Source organism: Homalodisca vitripennis, chromosome 2 (assembly GCF_021130785.1).
Source record: "Homalodisca vitripennis isolate AUS2020 chromosome 2, UT_GWSS_2.1, whole genome shotgun sequence".
Taxonomy (NCBI): domain Eukaryota; kingdom Metazoa; phylum Arthropoda; class Insecta; order Hemiptera; family Cicadellidae; genus Homalodisca; species Homalodisca vitripennis.
In genome coordinates, this window is record NC_060208.1 from 46,908,839 (window position 1) to 46,928,413 (window position 19,575).

Consider the following 19,575-nt stretch of genomic DNA (forward strand, 5'->3'; position numbering starts at 1 on the left):
CCTAATCATAAGGTGAACCAAAAAGTGGCAATGCAGTAAAGAACCATCAGTTCAAATTCCAAATGACATTGTTGAGGAAAATGCTATAGAAAATTAACAAATTCATTAAAAAACTTTGTCTAACCTATTATTCTTCCAAACCTTAGTGGTAAACCAAATAAGCAGTGGTTTACTAATAATTTAACAGAGACAATGAGTTCCTTTACAGAGAAAGACAAATGTGGCAAGATTACAAACTGTCTGGAAGCAGAGTAGTAGTAAACCTCTGAGGACATGTGCTTGCTATAATTAGGATGTTGCATATGGATTATAACATCTGGTTTTATGTTAAGCTACCTACAATTTTATTTTTGAGTTCATGTTACAAATACAAAAATTGCCCTTCCTTCTTAAAAAATTTCTAAATTTCATCACCAATGCTGACTCTGAATATGGAAACTACATAACTAACCCTCATCTCGTAAGTCAATTGCTACACAGGAAATTATTGCATAGCTCAACAGCTGGACTAACACATTCTGTGTATAAATTTCAAGTCTTGTTACAATGATTTTTTCAGCTGTTTAGAAGACAATATAATGAAAAATAATGGTTATATTAGACAAGTGAAGTTAAAAGAGACACTTGGCATTCTACGTTTTTTGCTGCAGAGAATCATGAAAGTGAGATATGTGGTAAACTATAAAGAACTGAGGAATCACAGAGGTGAAAGATGATTGCTGAATAACAATTTTGTTGGCACCACCTGAAGTTCTATAAAAAGACTTCTAGTATCAACGGGTGCTAACTGTTATTCCATCATCTTTATTCCTAGATAACTGAAAACTACAACAGTTTAAGAACATTGAAGAAGAAAGATTGTTTGTAATTATAATCAAGAAATGATTTTTGGCTGAGTTTGTGCCTTTATGGTTGTACCTGTCAGATGGACACATACTAATACTTTCCTAGATTCTATGTGGACAGTTGCTCTTTTTCAGGCGGGCAATCACAACCAAAAGCGTGTGCCATGTTGTATTTGGTAAAAATTTCACTTTAATTTTAAAGAGAAGGTTTTTTGAAATACTTATCAACTTCCATGGAATTTTTTAAGTTGGGCAATAAAAAAATGTAATGATCACAAAAATGGTTTTTTGTTTAAAGTTTGTTAAAGACGATGGGTGGTTTTTAAAGGATAATAGGTTTCGAACATTTACCACTGTTATAAGTTACAAAATGTATAATCATGTGCAAGCCTACTTAGCTGATTTGTAGATTTTTAAAAATCCCTTTAATATATGTTTTTTTTTTCAGCCAAAATAAAGAATATGTTGTAATATGGTTATTTTTACAATTCCTATACCAATGAACATTTTTCAGCATAAATCAAGGTAGCTAAAAATGTGTCTATCTATAAATAAGAAATATAATATATACAAGATGAAAACATGAAATACTAAAACAACTGCTTATTGGAAAAAAATGCAATACATGTGCATTAACTAATAAATATGGTGTCATATTCACATAATGCTTTAAAATTATTACGTATGTATGTTTTACTAGATGAGTTAGTTTTTGTTGGTGCTAAGTAAAAAAAAATGCTAATAACATTTGAATATATAAAATGTACGAACAAATGCTGTATACAATGTGTAATATTCTGTGGGAAAGATCTGTTGAGAATAAATATAATTTTACCTTCTAGTTGAAAATCAGACCTTTTAATTGATATACGTGTTTTTTAACCTGTACCAAAATTAACACATTGACTGTAGTGGATGCACCTCTCGACTATCCCAGCTGTCTTAAAGTTGTACATGATCTGTGTTACAGTTAAAATACTGAATCAACATTGTGGGGTCAGCACTAATCAATTTATATTTATTTATAGGAAGTTTGTTGTAGTATTAGTTGTATGAGTTACTATATAGAGTTTGTTGCAGGTGGGACTGGCTGACCGCTCGCTGATGCCAGGAGATGTTGTCCGCCGCATGGTGAAGGGGAAGGATACGCAGAGAGGTTACTGTCGTCACATCAAGGTGACAGCCTGTGTACAAGTCATGGGGACAAAACATATAATCATCAATGTAAACAGCGAGGAACTGGTGCCACTCGAGGTAGGCTTTGATTTTTTAGTATAAAAAGTATAAAATTGATTAAACAAATTGTATCAAATTAGTTAAATAGGTAATAGAAAGAAAGAAAATCATGTGATAATATGGCATATCTTGCTTTACTTAGTTTTCTCTGGAGAACTATTAATTTATCAACTGTCCCTTAATAATTTAAAAAATAGCGCTCATAGCTAAAACCATCAGGATGAACAAAATATACTTTGTTTACTTTTAAAATATTGTGTATTTAATCAATGTTCATGAAATTGCAAATTATACGTAATAATCAGGCAATGTAAAATTGACCACATTAAAGCTACAGAGTTGCCGATCCCATATTGTCTTGATATCCAGCTACCAATGTGGCTACCATTATTACTTCATTAGTTCATACACTTTTTTTTCTATTTTTAACACCTTTTAGGGTTCCATAAAGCCCTATTATTATTCTCCTGGAATTGGTTAGTGTCAATACCTTGAAATTTGATGACTTTCAGAATTGTACCGAAATTCCCTCACTTAAAGATTCTAAAAAACTTTAAGACAACCTGTATGCAATAGAAGAATATGTATCAGTAGTTATATGTTGGTGAACCCCATCAAATGCTCTACCATAACGTTTCATAGAAAGAAAACTTCAATCTTGAATTCCAACTACATCTCTAACTCTTGGATTCCAAGACTCAGAGTACAAAAGGCTTGGATGTTTGCTTTTGCAGTGATTCACTGGGCACCAAGATGCTATTTGCAACCAAGCAAGCAGTATGATAGGTCTCATTTCCATATTCTCTTGAGGCATCAATAGTCTCTACATTCTATCTTCTACTGTCTTGTAAGACAGGTTGTGGAATATACCAGTCCTGTATGGTCCCATTTACAATTGGTACCAAGACTAGAAGTCCTATAGTGTCTTTTCAATCATTTGGTTGGAGTCAGGATTGGCTGCAATTATTAGGAGACCTCTATAGAATCACTTACAGACTTACAGTGGAATCTTAAGAACTAAATCTTCCACCCTTTGCTTGGTGACATGATGTGGCAGATGATTTTTGCTATGGAATAAAAAATTAATATGGAATAAATATACTATGCAGTGCTTGGAATACCTGTGCGGTGCTCAGAATGAACAATGTACATGATTTTTTCCTGGAGTGTTATTCTTTTTTGTGTGTGACTTCTGAAATGATCACGTACTTAGGTGTTGTATATACAGTATATAAAACAAAACAATGTAATACTATATTTTAAAAATGTGTAAACATTTAAAGTTGTTATTTAATGCTGTTATTAGTTAGAGCAATTACAATCTTTATTGTGATTGTTAACCTTGACTAAGCCTAACCATATCTCACTGACAACTTTATCCCCAGGAATTCGCTGTAGACATAGCCGTCTGCTTGGACTCGTGGGTTGGAGGGATCAAAGCCGTCAACTCCCGTCTGACACTACAGTGTGCAGATGGCTCTCGTTGCGTGGTCAAGGACCCTGACTCTGTTTCTGGTCTTGAGGTGTTTGACGAGAAGCGAGACAACGTTAGTACTATACCCAAGTTCCACCTCAAAGTAATTATATCTCAAGTGTCTTCTTTCTATTGCACTCCTGGAGAAGAGTAGCAAAGTGCACTGGAGAAATTTTTTTGTAGGTTAGGCCTATTTGAGTTTATTAATTTGTTTCTGGCTCAACGTATGTATCTGATATAATAGCTATGTTAGATATAATAATGGCTTGATAACAGTGACTAAAAATGATTTCAATAACTATTATTGCCCCGCACTGATGGCAATGAACGAAGGCTCAAGATAGTACCGATCAATAAGATATAAAATTCCAAAATGTGATCACTAATGCTTGAGAACTAAAAATATTACAAACTTTCCTTACCATATTGTTTTACATAGCAGGGTAATGGCCTTTAACGCTATCGTAATAGTACACAATAAATTTTAATTCCCATTCCAAGTAAAAGAAAAAAACACAACTTCTTTTCTGTCCATTATGACACAACAATAAGTAATATACTTTAAAGTGCACTTAACAGTAATTTTTCATTTAATATGCAGAAAAACATAATGCACTAGCACCTCAAAGCAGAATAACAATGACTATTTCTGTAAGTGACTACACAACCAAATCTAACCAATCAGGAAAAGCAATGTCAAGATGCCCAATGAACAGAACTGAAATAACTAAGGAAAAACGATTAATAATCTTCACCGAGGGTTAGAGGCTTGCTGCTGGGGGGCCTGTGGGAGTGACTGGTTTCGTATTCTTTTGTATTTTAAGTATTCATTTAAATATATAGATTTTTATTTAAGGATAATTTAATTTTGTATAGGTTAAGTATTTTGTTTTTCCTATTTAAAGAATAAGTTAATGATTTACCACAATTTGTATTAAACTCTTGTAAATGTTCTGTATACAATATGAGGTTGAGTGGTAGAGAGGGCTTAATAGCCCTAACTCTGCCTCTTTAATAAAGGCATTTTTCATTCAAGGAGGTAGAAATGATGAATAAACTTCACCATAGAAACAGGAGGTAGAAACTGACCAAAATGAAAAAAAAAAACAGAAAAAAGTATAAAAAAACTCATCAATGTTAAAACTAAACCTACTCCTCCTTATTTTTTTATCCTTGTCGATCCAGAAACTCCAATTCCCCTAGATCGACACACTAATAAAAATGTAACAAAATTAAAACATTTTACTAATTTTTGTGCAATATTTGATTTGCCACTGCCTATAAATTCTTCCTGGAAATGAAAATATACTATTTTTAGAAATTGTTAAAAGTGATTTTAAATTGTTTTACATAACGTGGCTGAAATTAACAATATCTCTTAAATATACAGGGTGTCCCGTATCTCTCTGGAGAAAGGTATACTATGTTATTGCTCAGGTTAAGACAAACATATTTCACCATATGAACAAGGGTCTCTAATGCTTAGTTTCCCATCTGTCTGTCTGTCTGTGTTTTTTTTTATAAAAAATTTAATATTTTCAAAAGTATTAAATAAAATTATACAAAATTTGGCTTAAACGATAACCAGACCAGTTACTGAAAAAATATCATGAAATGGTCTGTAGTATTTTCGAAATGGCGGCCATTAAAAATTTAAACTTTGAATATCTTAAAAAACCAGCAAATTTTTCTCAAGAATACGAGAATAGCAGTTTTTAGAGGATTGAATTACAAATCTAATGACACCAAAATTGTTTAAATTGAATAATAAATAACTTAATAATTATTACTTAATAATAATTGAACAATTTAGAGCAGATTGACTGTGACAACACATGGTCCACATTGATAGCTGCTATTTATTCAGTTTTGTATTTTTGGCTGTTTGCTGAGAGAACCTCAAAATTCCTTAAAACATCCTGGATTAATATTTTAAATTATATACTTCAAAAATTCTTAGATACCAATTACAGAGTGGCTTGATAGAGCAGTACTATTATAGAAGAATATTTTCTTGTGCCTGTGTTATCAAATCTTTAGTTCAAATCATGTTTTGTAAATTTTTCATCTGTAAATCAGTATTTACTTCAAAATCCACAAATGTGTGTAGGTGTACAAGGTACGATCAAATTGAATCAGTCAACAATTGCTAAATGTCTGCAGTACACGCTTCCATTGTCCTTGTAGCAATCTTTTGTTTCCAAACAAACTCATAGCATTAACGTGGTAAAAAGTACTAAATTTTATTTGTTTTTTTTTCTATACAAATGTTTTTAGTCCACTTAAATAACATTTTAAGATTACTATTTTGCCTTCATAATATTCTTCTCTGCATTAAATATTTATTTGATGTAGATACATGACAAACCTCAACTTTTTAAAATCTACAAAATCTTTTTTTACTTAAATAAGTGAGAAACATTAGCAAATACAAATACTTGTTATTATAACATAGATTTCAAAAGAAAGGCTTTGAAGGAGATATATTAGGTTTTTCCATATTCAGTTTTTATATTCCATATTGACCATTCCTATCAATAAAAAAATAAAACCTGCTTTTTCTGGGAAAAAAATAATGTAATTTTGTGTATAGGTTTATCATAATCAAAATACACACACTGGCAATCTCATTACCTTAATTACCTTACGTGCTGGTGAAAGCCAGCTCTCACCTCAAATTCAAAGCAAATCTGTCTCCTTAAAGCTAAGTGTGTCAAATTGTAGATATGTAATTTTATCATATGATGTTAAATTCCTCTCATTATATTCAATAACTATTATCACATGTTTATACTAATGTACTTGATGAATATTTAGGACTAATTAAATATTATCACAGTGCACAAAAATCAATAATAAAATCAAAACAAATGTTTTTATGAGGCCTAAAATATGCACAGAACAGTGTTTGTGAATGTACTAAAAATATTATACCTAAAACCAAAACATATTTTTTCAGAAATCAGAGGACTGAAATAAGAATAGTTTATTCTCTAAAAAATTATAAATATTGTACCATATACCCTTATATTGTATTATATGTATATGCATATCAAACTTAACTCTCCAAAGTTAAATTAACCAAAGAACTGGCAGTCATTTTCCTCCCATGATGGCAGGCCATTTTTGAGTGTTTTGTACTATTACTTTAAAAACTTTGTAAAAAAATAGATTTTTATTATAAACCTACATGTATAATAGTGAAATGTGGAAGTAGGGTAACAATATTTTGTAATTTTTGAAAAATGGTGGAACTGCGCCTTGTAAAGAGTGATAACATATCAAATATTAGAATCTAAGCTAATTTAATCTTTATCTAGTTTCTAGAAATATACAGTATAATGGTATCCAGGTTCTCTTACAAACAAATTTAACTTATTGTAAAAACCATAAGTATATGTAAGGCTTTATTGGTTACTATGAGTACAATTATTTACAAAACATACAATTCTTACACTAAATGTTTCCAAAATATATCAAAATTTAGAGAATTACATGCACTACAAAATAATAAATAATTTAATAACCAATTTTTTAGTTTCTTATTTTTTTTAAATGGTGGAACGTACCTGGTAAAGTATCTTTGAAAAAATAATTTAAAAAATGAGTTGCTAATAGAGGTTATCTAGTAGTGGGGTCAACCCAATGTAAAGATATAATTTGTATTTTTATATTTTCTCTTGGTAGTAGCTTAGTAGTTCATTGATACACTGATTCATGTAGCTATTTTCTATTCAACCTATTTTAATGTTACGAGGGTGGTTTGATATGTCTGGTAAATTTGTATGAATGAGCGGGAAATTTTTGGAATGTGCTCTGTTGTTGATAAGCCTGATATTTCCATGGATATTACTGCAAGTTTCGAGTGGCAGCTGTTATTAGTTGATTATTGGCAGCCAGCTGAAGTGGTAACTGCGTAGTTAGTTCCTTAGGATGGAGACAAATGAATTTTGCACGTTCATTAAATATTGTCATTTTAAGGGTTGGACAGCTGCACAGATCACATCTGAGTTCAAATCAAGACCATCTATTTTAGGATCAATGAGTTTCAACATGGTCGGAGAAGCACGGAAAATGAAGCACGCTCCAGTCGGCCTGTTGAAGTCATCACATAGGAAACCATATGATATGGTAATGGAAGATTGAAGATTAGAACTTCACGACATAGCTAACATTGTAGGCATCTCAAATGAACAAGTGCATTGCATCCTCCTTGAAAAACTGGTCATGAAGAAGCTCTGTGCACGATGGGTGCTGTGCCTGCTTACTTTAAACCAAAAACGGAAACAAAAGAATATTTTTATCAGAATCTCACTCTTTTCAGGCAAAATCCACAGGACTTTTTGTGCAGATTCATAACTGTGGATGAAACTTTGATCCGCCAAATATTCCAGAGACCAAGCAACAGTTCAAACAATGGACGAAGAGTAGGGAGAGTGCACCAAAGAAGGTGAAGACTGTTTTGTCAGCTGGAAAGATGATGGTCACTGTCTTTTGGGATTCCCAGGGTATAATCCTGATAGATTATTTTGAAAAAGGCTGATCCATAACTGGGTCCTACTATACTGCTCTGCTGGATCATTTCAAACAGGAACTCATTGAAAAACATCTAAGATTGGCAAGGAAGAAGGTACTGTTTCACCAGGACAATGCTCCATCTCACACAGCAGCTATCGCAATGGCAAAAGTACTTGACTTGGGATTCAAATTGATTCCTCACCCCCCCCCCCATATCCACCAGACTTAGCTCTTAAGTGACTTCTTATTCCCAAATTTTAAAATTTGTTAGATGAGAAGAAATTTTCATCGAATGAGGAAGTGTCCACCACTGTGACAGACTATTTTGCAGAGTTCGACAAAACCTTCTTTACCAGTGGTTTGAAAAAATTGGAAACCCGCTGGACTAAGTGTTTAGCCTTGCAAGGAGACTATGTCGAGAAATAAAGTGTGAACTTTTACCTTTAAAACAATATTTTATTCTATTTTTACCAGATTTATCAAACCACCCTTGTACTACTCTTTCATTATTTATGCCTAACTAACATAAATTTGCCTGTAGTATTTTTTTTTTTTTAATGGCTTTAATGACTGAGTAGATTATATAGAGAAGGCATTGTACACTACATATTAATTTACGTACACTAGAAATTTGTACGGTTGCATGATTTTGTGATTAGCACGATTAGTTTAGTTTTTTGGCAGCATCATTTAGCAGGGAAGTGTTCAAAAAGTTTTCCTTTATTTAATATTTAGACAGTCGAAGGTAGAGGAAGGATACTTCTAGGTCAGTAGAATATATTTTTTGCCATATAATACATTTAGAGGGTATGCCTCAAACTCAACATGTTGAAATGGCTAGATCTATATTTAATAGAAGAAAATTGGAAACAAACAACCAAGAATTTTTACACAAACAAGAGTTACATTCCTTTGTTTTATAAGTATAAAAATGTTGACATTTTAACTAGACACTAAAATAAGCTTGACAAAAAAAATTAGTAAGTCATATGTGTATAAGGTTTAGATAAAGCTCTGGCAAAGAATATCATTGTATTACTTTTGAAATAAAAAGTATTTATTTTAACATTTTACACAACAGTTAATTTCTTAATAATATTGTTACATGAAAAAATTTAAAACTTACCATTTGTCAAAAAAAGAGGTTCTACATGTGTAGATTTCTGGTCTTATCCCTTTGAAACGACTTTAAATTTAGTCCTATAATTTATAGTTTTGCCTAACTTTTTTTAATACAGACATGATATTTTTTACTTTTTGTACATTATAAGATTATAAATAAAATAAATTGCTTCCGCACATATCCATAATTTATTGATCTTTTAAAAATGATAATGTTTTCTATTAAATCTCCATATGTGAAAAAGTAAAACCTTAAGTTTCCATATTTTCACAACCTGTCTGACTAACTGTCTAACTCAGTGGCAGTTGTTTTGTAAAACAGTATTGTAGTTATATTAAAATAATAACAAAATGTTTGTCCTCAAAGGACAAAAAGGTGTCAAAAAGCTAAAACACAATTGTTTGAAATATACAAAAGGATTATTAAACCATATAAGATTTGTACTATTTCCACCATCTCTAGCTTTAGTAATCATAAGTTCTATAGCTGAAGTGGTTGTAGGAACTGGTTGAACAGTTTATCCTCCTTTACCATCAGATGAAGCTCACTCAGGCCAAGTGTTATTTTGAAAGTAAATTTCTTTCCCTTACGGCTATCGTTTGAATAGTAATAGAGACACAATCTTAGTGGTTGTGGAGCTGTTTACTACATGCCTGGCATTGATGCTAACAAATTTTGTCTCTGTAACTGTTGACCTTTCATGCAAAACAGGTAGTTTCTTTTTTTGCTATTCAAAGCGCACATACATTTTATAAACTAGATATTGAAAGACTTATGATGAGGTATATTAAGTGATTAAATTTAAATGGTAGTATTGTATAGAAAAGTAACTTTAAACTTATATAGATAGGAGTTGGGTCATTGAAACGACTATATATGTCAACTATCTTAGTCGATTTTTTGCTTATCTTACATTCAGTGTGAAGTAAGCAATGCAATTATTCATCTTTCCAAAAACGGCATATTTGTTCTAGTTAAATAAAAAAAAATATAAAATGGAATGTTTATTTAATTTAATACTAATGTTATTAGTAAATACCCTAGTCAGAGAATATTATTTTCCTCCAATAGTTAAGGAACGTTGTTACAGGATTGTGAGTTCCCACACCGCGGTGACTACTACCCTGGTCAGACCTTGTGGGGACCTCTTCATGGTCTAGAGCAGGCCAGTTGGCTTAACTGTACCAAGGAGCTCAAAGCTATGAGGGCGAACACAACCAAGTCCTGTAAGACAGTCAAGGTATGTACAGTGTACAGCCACTTGGTTCATTTCACTAAATCATCCTATGAGTTTTACAGAAAAGTACCATTTTTAGGTAAATTTTGTATATAAAATAAGCCTATTGCAATCGTCCATATGGTAGCATTTACCGAAACTTTCTGCATAACTTCACCGAATATGACCCCTAGAGTCCAAAACCATTTAAAATACCATATATATACTCAACCCATATGTATGTCATTGTGGAAATGATGGCTCTAAAACAAGCCAAAACATGTTGAAACATGGTACAAAAATTGATCTTATGAAGTTTGTTTCTACTAAGTGCGTTGGCCACCTTGGTACACCATTTAATTTTAATTTGGCGGCCTTTTAAACTTAAAAAAATTCACAACTGTTATTTATAAACCTAGGAAAATAAAAAAAGTTATCTGGAATGTAAGATTTACTAAACATTTTATAATAACCATTTTGTTTATATCTTGAATGGTTTTTGAGATATTGAGTACATATAAAATCCTACCAGAATAATTTAATATTTCAGTTGTTACAAAATCTACCTAATTCTTTTGACTCATCTGGAAGGATTATTACATTTATTAGAGATTGATGTATCTTATCTTTACGTTGATGTGTTATCAGCTTATTGTAAATTTTTCTTGTCAGCATTTACGCTCTGTGTCTAAATATGTCTGCCAGTTATAATTTTCATAATACTTTACTATGTTAACTCCATTAAAAGGTTTTATATATTTGCTTATAATATAATTATGAATATTACAGTTACAATCATTTTTTGCTGATAAAGAAATTTTGTGTGGTCATTGAAGTTACATGTAAGAAATAAATTTGTAAGACAGCAGGGCAAGTCTTCATCTGTGATGTGTTTTTTTTTCTCAGTGTCATAAATGATATCCGATTGAGAGTATAGTACATTCAGCTTATACCTCAGTCATAAATTATTGGATAATGAAATAGGACATGTGTTACACCACAACCAATCATCCATAGATTTAGAATAATCCTACATTTCTTTTAAGTGAAGATGCAATTATTTTATTTCATTATTATAGCACAAGATATACGTCCTCCAACATAGAAGATCTATCTGTTCTGTATATTTGGATTGATTTATATTTTCATGCTGTGCAGGTTATTGTAGAAGGTATAGAGACAGAGTCAGTGGGCGTCCACTGGCAGTGTCGTGCCTACTCCAAGGACGGAGCTGGTAGCGAGAAGGAGCAGCCGAAAGGAACGGTAGAAGGAGAGGATTTGAAAAGGTAGATTACATTTTTAGAATGCTTGTCATTTTATTTTATTTTTAAAGCACAAAAGAAACTACTCTATAGAAGATTAACAATTCATATTTTTAATTCCCCTTCTAGACCTGAAAATGACATGGAATAGTATTATCCTAATCCTAATAATATTGTAAATGCAAAAGTGCCTTTGTTTGTTTAGTTTTCACATGGAAACTACTCAACCAATTGTACTTGCGGTTCCTGCAATGAATACAGGCCTATTCTTATTTTGAAAATACCTTCAGGCTATACCACAATGGTCTTTATAGTAGCGAAGAATCCCATCTTGGTCTCTAAAGTTGTATAATATTAATTGAATGAGCCTATCAAATGTAATCAATATGTCATGTGTAAATATTGTTTATTATTTTAAATTTGTTCACATTTATAGTGAGTACATTTTCTGACAAGCAACTATAATTTTTACTACAGTTTCAGATTTCAGCGGTTAGGTATTAATCTACCTAGAAAATGCCCTAAAACATAATATGGTCAGAATGTGACTCCGAAGACTCCGTTTTTAGCAGTTGACAAGAACTATACTATATGAAATTTTGCTGGGCTGTTCTTTTGATCTAATGTAACAATTCCAGCTCTTATTGTTTAAAACTATTTTAAAATGTTTACTGTACATTTAAAGACTGATATAAATGTTAGTTTTCTTTTGACAGAAGTAGTCTTCTCTGATCTGTGGTATATATTGTCTTTTCTTTGTGGAAAACAAAACAAAATTAAGTATTGGAACAAAACATACTAAGAATGAAGTAAATTATTTGATGTGTTCATATGATCTATAATATTGATTATAAAATTTTTATATAAAATGCTGCAAAATGTATAAAACTGGCCTTGCAATTTAGAGACATGCCTCTGTTCAAAAGCTTGGCAAGTTTGGAACAGGCTGAGCAAATAGCTTAGCAGTGAAAAAGCTAAGCAAACTTGCATTAATTTAAAAATTGCAAACTTTATGTATTTTCATATATCTATTACAATCATTACTGTCAGCCTATTCAACTACTAGTTTCTTATACATGCTTATGTAATAATTTTGAAGACCCCCTACCATTTTAATAGATCTTGTTCAAAGTATTACTTTAAAATATCTGTAGCAATTGTCTATGTTTTGGGAGAGCCGGAAGTGAAAAGTGTTTCCATTACCTAGGCTGAGGTTACTGAATGTGTTCGAGCCTTGTACGCTTCAAGTGGGCGACCGAAACTTCTACACCCTGACGGACAAGGATGCTGTTACCACCAAAGACCAGTGGCGCCGGACACAGAAGGAGGTCGTGCTGGCAAACTGTGCCACCCATGGGTTTGTCCCTGCACCACCGCCCCACGGCGGTACAAAGCGCAGGTCCAAACGTGCCCTCTGTCGTGAATGTCGCCCAAGTGTCAAGTCCCTACAAGGTAACATTTATGAATTACTAATTACATAAATAATAATTATTGTAATAATTCATAACAATTTACTGTGTTCCATTGTGATGCTTTATTTTGGTATTTAATACTAGTATAAATTCGAAAAAAAAATGATTTATTCAGATAAATTAATTAGTAATGTTCAGCTTTGTGTATGAAAACCTGTAGATAGGTAACTAAAGTAACAAATTATCGTACTTTTATAAATGACATTTAAACAATTTTAAAGCTAGTAAAAATATAATTTGATATTGTCACTTATAGGACATTTTAGTTAAACAACCATTATCCTAATTAATGGACATCAGTCATCTAAAACGTTGCTCTCACATTACAAAATATTTCACTTTAAATTAGTCTAGCTGGTACATATTTTTGACCATTTCTTTCACTGCAGACCAGTGGCACAAATACAAGGGCTATCCAGAAAGTAACACGTTTTTAAATGATGCAGCAGTTACGCACCCGTTTTTCACAGTTCATATAGTACATAAGTCAACACTACCACCACTATTTTTTATTAATATATTATTTAAAACAGAAAGAATTTCTGATTTCAATGCTGAAATTTGTTTTGATATTTTAGCGACAGTATGCCATAAAACTTTCCAAAACGATTGTCTTCATGTAGCCATTTTGAAGCCTCTGTTTGTCTGTTTTGGTCTTTAGATTTAGTCATATAAGGTATTTATTTCATATAGTGTTATACTTATAACAAGTTATTATGAATAATTTTAAGTCCATATTTAGTATTTTTGTTAATTTAGTGGTTTTATATTTGATATGTTGTAATTAGTGAGCCTAGGTCAATCTAGGCTATTGTGCAGTACAGTGAAAGTGTTTGGGAGCTACAACATTAGTGATATGTCATGGGTATGGGATATAGCTTGTTTTAGCATTTTTCTAGTCTCATTTCGTTTTTCATTTTTAGGAAATATTTTGTGAAATTTCTGCTTTGAGTACATGACACTATTAAAAAATATGATTTTTTTCAAACTTCTGTATTAATTAATTGTACTGTATACACCCAAGCATTTTTCTGAAAAATTATTTGCACTAATCAAAATTAAAATCTGGTGACAGTAGAATTGACTTACCTGAAAGGAGAATAACCGGATGTTCCAATATTTGTCATCTTAGTTTGATATATTTTCAAACTATATCTGTATCTCATATTATCTCATATCATGTATTGGCTCTTGAACAATATTCAGGATTTTTAATGCTTTTGGTTTACAGTTAGTCTGCAACGTAATTGATAAGCAGAAGTTGACGGTGTTTGTGTTTAATTGCAGTAAAGTCATCCGAGGAGATGTACAACTCCTCAGAGAGTGTGTCCAAGACAACCCCAGTAGACTCCAATTCCGTCAAGTCATGCTCTACTGATTCTTCAGGTGTCCAGTTAACCAGCAACTCCTTAGATCAGCCCCAAGAGGTAGAGAGGAAGTCATCAGAGAATATTCTGATGGAGAAGAAATCCTCTGAACCGATCATAAAGATCTCACCCGCGGAGTCAGGGAAAGGTATGTGGAAACTTGGTGATCACTAATCTTACGAGTGATGTATCATTGAACAGAAGTCACATTTATGTCCCACCACTTCCAGAAAAGTTTGGACATAAATGACATTGTAAGCCACATGACTTACCGACAAAGCGTGGTGAACCAAATCAATCTCCCCTTAAAAAGTTTAGCCGATATTGAATGTCTTCTTCCTCTTGCATTGCATAATCCACCTACTACATCTGCTATGCAGCATACACCAACTATAAGATGATGTGGTAGTAGATGTTATAGTTGAACAGTATTTAATTTAGAGTCGATACGTTAGAAAAATTAATGCCTACTTTTCATACATAACTTTTGTAAAGATTAATGCTAATTGCAAGCAATTTTTCACAATTACTTCATCTTTTTGGTGGCCAACTTTCAATATATTGGAACAGATAACTTTTTAGGTAGATAATCAGAGTATCATCAGTTCATAAATAATATTTAATTTGAATTCGTATATTCTATGTTTTTTTTTCTTTCACATCTATACACAGACAACTTATCAGCAATAAGCAAATAACTGGTTACTGAGCAATAAGTGAATAACTAATTACTGATCGCTAAAATATTTGTCATACTGTGTATGTAAAACCATATTGTAGCCCAACCAGGGTAACAAATATTGTATTTTTTAAATAATATTGAACTTAAAATTCGTATTTCTATGCTTATGTTTGTGCATTGCCACAAGTCTGCTGCATCTATGATTGGATGAAAGTTGTTCAGGCGTAACCAAACAGATGATCGCCAAAGTGTGTTCTTATATTTTGTATGTCTGATGTTAGTATATCGGCTCACGTTTGCCTTTATGCACGTGAGATGCTCGGCTGTTTAAAACCAACCATTATGTTTTGAGTTTAGTTGAAAGAGGAACAGTTATGTTGCAAGTTTTCTAGTTTGCATGGAAAAAATCTACAAGATTGGTGCTGCAGTGTTTTTCCTCATTGAGGAGTAAACGTAACCATGTGGTCAATCATGTAACTGTTTGGTGTTTTGTAAGATATTAAATGCTTATATTAAGAATTGTGTTGCTCCATGACAATATTCAGACCCCATGCTGCTTATAACACCCAAAAAAACTTATTTATATAATAGTTTTTATCCAAATAAAGTATAATAGTTCAGGTGGATGTGGTTCTACACCTACACTATAGTACAGATCTGGAATTGAAACTTATTCTTGCGTATGAAGTAAAAGTGTTTTGATGACATCAAACATTTTAAGTTGGATGAAATTATGTTGACAAATAATTTAAAAAATTATCTTTTACTTACAAATAATGTTAGCTTATTGCAATACTTTTCTACTTACTTATTAACACATTTACGATAACCACTTATTTCTGGAAATTTTAATTTGACGTTGATTATTTTCAATAATAATGGCAAAAAACTGTAATAATGTTTTGGTGTTAAACTTCGAAATAAAATGATAAATATATGTAGACTTTGCAATTTTGTATTGAAATAATTATTTCAATATGTTTCTTTGTGTACCGTATGGGGAACAGAAATTTAATTTACCTAAAAAATTAAGCAATCGTGACTGGGTACACAATAGGCTAAGGTATTTATTTAAGCGCGGGATCACATTTAACAAACCATTAAGACAGGAAAATAATAAAAACACAATAAAGAGTTGCAATGTTGTACCCTATCAGGCAAACAACGCACTTTACGAAAGCCCGGTGTGTACTCGATTGGGTACACATTGTTGTGAACCTATTAAACATCCTTTGTGCTAACCTTACTATAATGTCTGTCAACAGCAGGGGAGTGGGACACGGAGGACACAGATGACGACTACGGCACAGACACCGGGAGCAACACCAGCAGCACGGCCAGCTCGCGTGCGTCGTCGCGTGGTGGGCGCAACCGTAAGGGTGCACTAGCTCTCATGTCACGGATCATGAAGAAAAAGAAGCTGCGCCGCGCACGCAAGAAAGCCCCGCCGCTAGTGCTGGAGCCCGGGGCCCGACTGGTGGTGGAAACACTCAGCACTGCCAGTTGTGCAACAGTTGTGTGGCAGGTGTGGTGTAGTCAACAATATGGTAAAACTTTATTAGTTATTTTTATAGTTAAAATTATAAAATATTACATATTTGGAAACCAAGAATTTCATCCATTAACACATTTTCATTATTTTGAGAGTTAGTATAAAAATCAATAAACATACTTAACAAACTATAATACTTCTCCATAAAATTATTGTTCTTAGCTTTAATGACAGTCGTATTAAAAAAAACATCAGTAGAAAGCATGAGCATACAATTTGGTTTAGTAGTACATTTTAAACTTCTCTCTTACAGGATACACAAAATTAAAAGTTGTTCACACCAAATCTATACACCGTAACTCTTGTTATGGTAAATATAACCTTACAAATTTTATAGTTACAATTCAAAGCCATAATTACATTGATATAAGCAATAATTGGTTGAATACGAGGGCTTTCCAGAAAGTAACAGACATTTTAGATTGGTTCAAATTGACATCAATTGGAAATTTTGTGAAATTTATGGGAATGGAATAAAGAATGAAAGTAGAGTGAGACAGTGTTGTATTGATTTTTAAAATGACCACACCTATCTTCACAACTAGAGTCACAGTGGTCAGTGTAGTCTGGTTACTGGAGACTTGTGACATTCCCAATTTACACTCACTGAACTTCCGAACATTTCGCCTCAATTTTCTGTAGTTTAGTTCATAAAATTGTTGTGGATAAGCGTGGTTACCATACATTTTGCGCCAGATGGATTCCACCAAAAATTTGTATAGAATATCACAAAAGACAAATATGCTGCATTACTGAATTTCCTTGTAGACTACGATATAGGTTATAATGAACTTCTCTATCGTATTGTAACTGGTGATGAAACACGGGTTAAGCATGTTAATTAATTGTGAGATGAAAAGGCAGTCTATGAAATGAGTATAGCTTCTCCAAAAGAATCAAGAAAACGTCTCCAAACTGTCAGCCAGAAAGATCATGTTTTCTGAGACTGTAAAGGTATAATTCTGGTTGACTCCCATCAAAAACCAATGAAAGGTATTTTGAAACACCCCTTAAACTATGGCAGGTGATACAAAACATACATTGAAAAAATTGAGCTCAAACATTTGTTTTTCATCACAATTCACATCCACATACAGCCGACAGTTCTTGGATGATTTTATATGGGAGATGTTTGATCATCCTCCATATAGCCCAGATCTAGCACCAAGTGATTACCACTTCTTTCCAGTGATGAAGATCGCAATACAGAGCTTCAATAGTGACGACAAACTTTTTGCTGGTGTTAACCATCAATTCTTGCCTTCAAAGTTGTTTGATGGATTTCTTCAAAGTTGGAATCAAAAGAATTGTGTCACACACTTTTATTAGTGCCTCAATTGAATGGGTATTACGTTAAGAAATAGCTTAAGAATGTAGCTTTCAAATGTATGTAGTAAAGATTTTCTTTGACTCGGTTTTTCCTTTTATATTAATAAATAAGAAATAATTAAAATTTGTTAGAATGAGGTTTAAGAAAAAAGCGTTTTGACACTAACACATTCTGAGTAGCAGCAAACTACTGATTTAGATCAAGTAGGAAATTAATAGCTGAAAATAATATGTTGAGATTATTATTTTTATTGTTTTATTCAGGATGGATCGGTGGAGTCAGACATCCCATCAACGGAGTTGTATCCCATCCACCACTTGGATGATCAGGAGTTCTTTCCGGGAGACTTTGTTTATGAAGTGCGTGAGGAGAATGCTACGAGAGTGTATGGTGTGATACAGAGCGTAGACCATGCAGGCCGGACTGCGACTGTACAGTGGTTCCGCACCTACACATCAACCGATGACCCTCAGTGAGTATTATTTTCGTTTTCATTCAGAATTGTGAAAGGGACAAGAGCAATTAAGTTACTCCATAGATTGGTGACATAAAGGCTTGTAAGTTGAAGTCCAACCCCGAATGTACAGTCTTTCTCATACTATGTGGGAGTGAGAAATTAAATTTGATAAAATATAATGTATGTATAAAATAAGTAAAAGGAAACGTGAAGTAGATAAAACATAATATACTAAAATCTAAACCAAACTTGCAGATTCAAATCAAACTCAACCTAATTAAAATAACTCATTTCAAGCTAACTGACTCATGTGTTGTGGTCTAGGCCCTCTCTCCTTCAGAGAAACGAAGTTTCCGTATACGATCTGAAAGACCATCCAGATTTCCAGTACAGGCCAGGGACAGTGGTCATCAGAGTTGCCAATTTTGAGGGAGAAGATGCCAACTGTACTGCTGGACAGGTCTTGGACAATTATCCAGAAGGAAAGGTTTGTTTGCTTAAGCTTCTAAATAGGCTGTTTTTGTTTATGAACACACAGGTACCACTTGTGCAATTGTTTGGAGTTCCCAGTGTTCACAGTTATGTCTATTAGCACTCCATCAAGAAAGGGTTTACATCTTCAAGCTAAATTATGTCATAATGGTTTCTTGTAGCAAAAATTGCAAAATACATAACTTTGGTATGTATACTTACTGAATAAAGATTTTGTAATGTAACATATTTATTTTTGTACAAATTACAATAACAAGAAATGTTTTTTCAAAAAGGAATTACTAACATTTTATGGCTAGAATCAAATATACGTGAATATCAAATTTTTGGCTTAGTGATTTGGTTACTATAATGAAAAAACTATTTTGAGGCAAACTTCGGTAACCTGAGGTTCCAAAAATGAGGCATCAAATTTTTAAACCCATGATCTACTAGGGAAACGGCTATATCGATGCTTGAGTATGTTTTTGAAAGATTTTACATCGGCTCAGAAACATTCTGTGTTACTCCAAAGAGAGAGGTGTTTTTTTATTGAAAAAGATTTTTTAT

At 32.6% G+C, this 19,575-nt stretch overlaps 1 protein-coding gene across 2 annotated transcripts in view; it reads left to right on the forward strand.

The window, feature by feature from the left end:
* The window catches only part of LOC124353891 ((E3-independent) E2 ubiquitin-conjugating enzyme UBE2O-like), an 83,711-nt gene that overhangs the window by 16,152 nt on the left and 47,984 nt on the right, over nucleotides 1–19,575 (forward strand). Inside the window, exons 2-10 of one of the 2 annotated variants that reach the window (XM_046803937.1) lie at nucleotides 1,926–2,099; nucleotides 3,467–3,658; nucleotides 10,287–10,436; nucleotides 11,571–11,698; nucleotides 12,882–13,126; nucleotides 14,434–14,661; nucleotides 16,461–16,720; nucleotides 18,341–18,549; nucleotides 18,859–19,021. In XM_046803937.1, the coding sequence (XP_046659893.1) occupies nucleotides 1,926–2,099; nucleotides 3,467–3,658; nucleotides 10,287–10,436; nucleotides 11,571–11,698; nucleotides 12,882–13,126; nucleotides 14,434–14,661; nucleotides 16,461–16,720; nucleotides 18,341–18,549; nucleotides 18,859–19,021 (1,749 nt within the window). The remainder of the gene's footprint in view (nucleotides 1–1,925; nucleotides 2,100–3,466; nucleotides 3,659–10,286; nucleotides 10,437–11,570; nucleotides 11,699–12,881; nucleotides 13,127–14,433; nucleotides 14,662–16,460; nucleotides 16,721–18,340; nucleotides 18,550–18,858; nucleotides 19,022–19,575) is intronic. The other variant, XM_046803938.1, reaches the window with a different exon arrangement.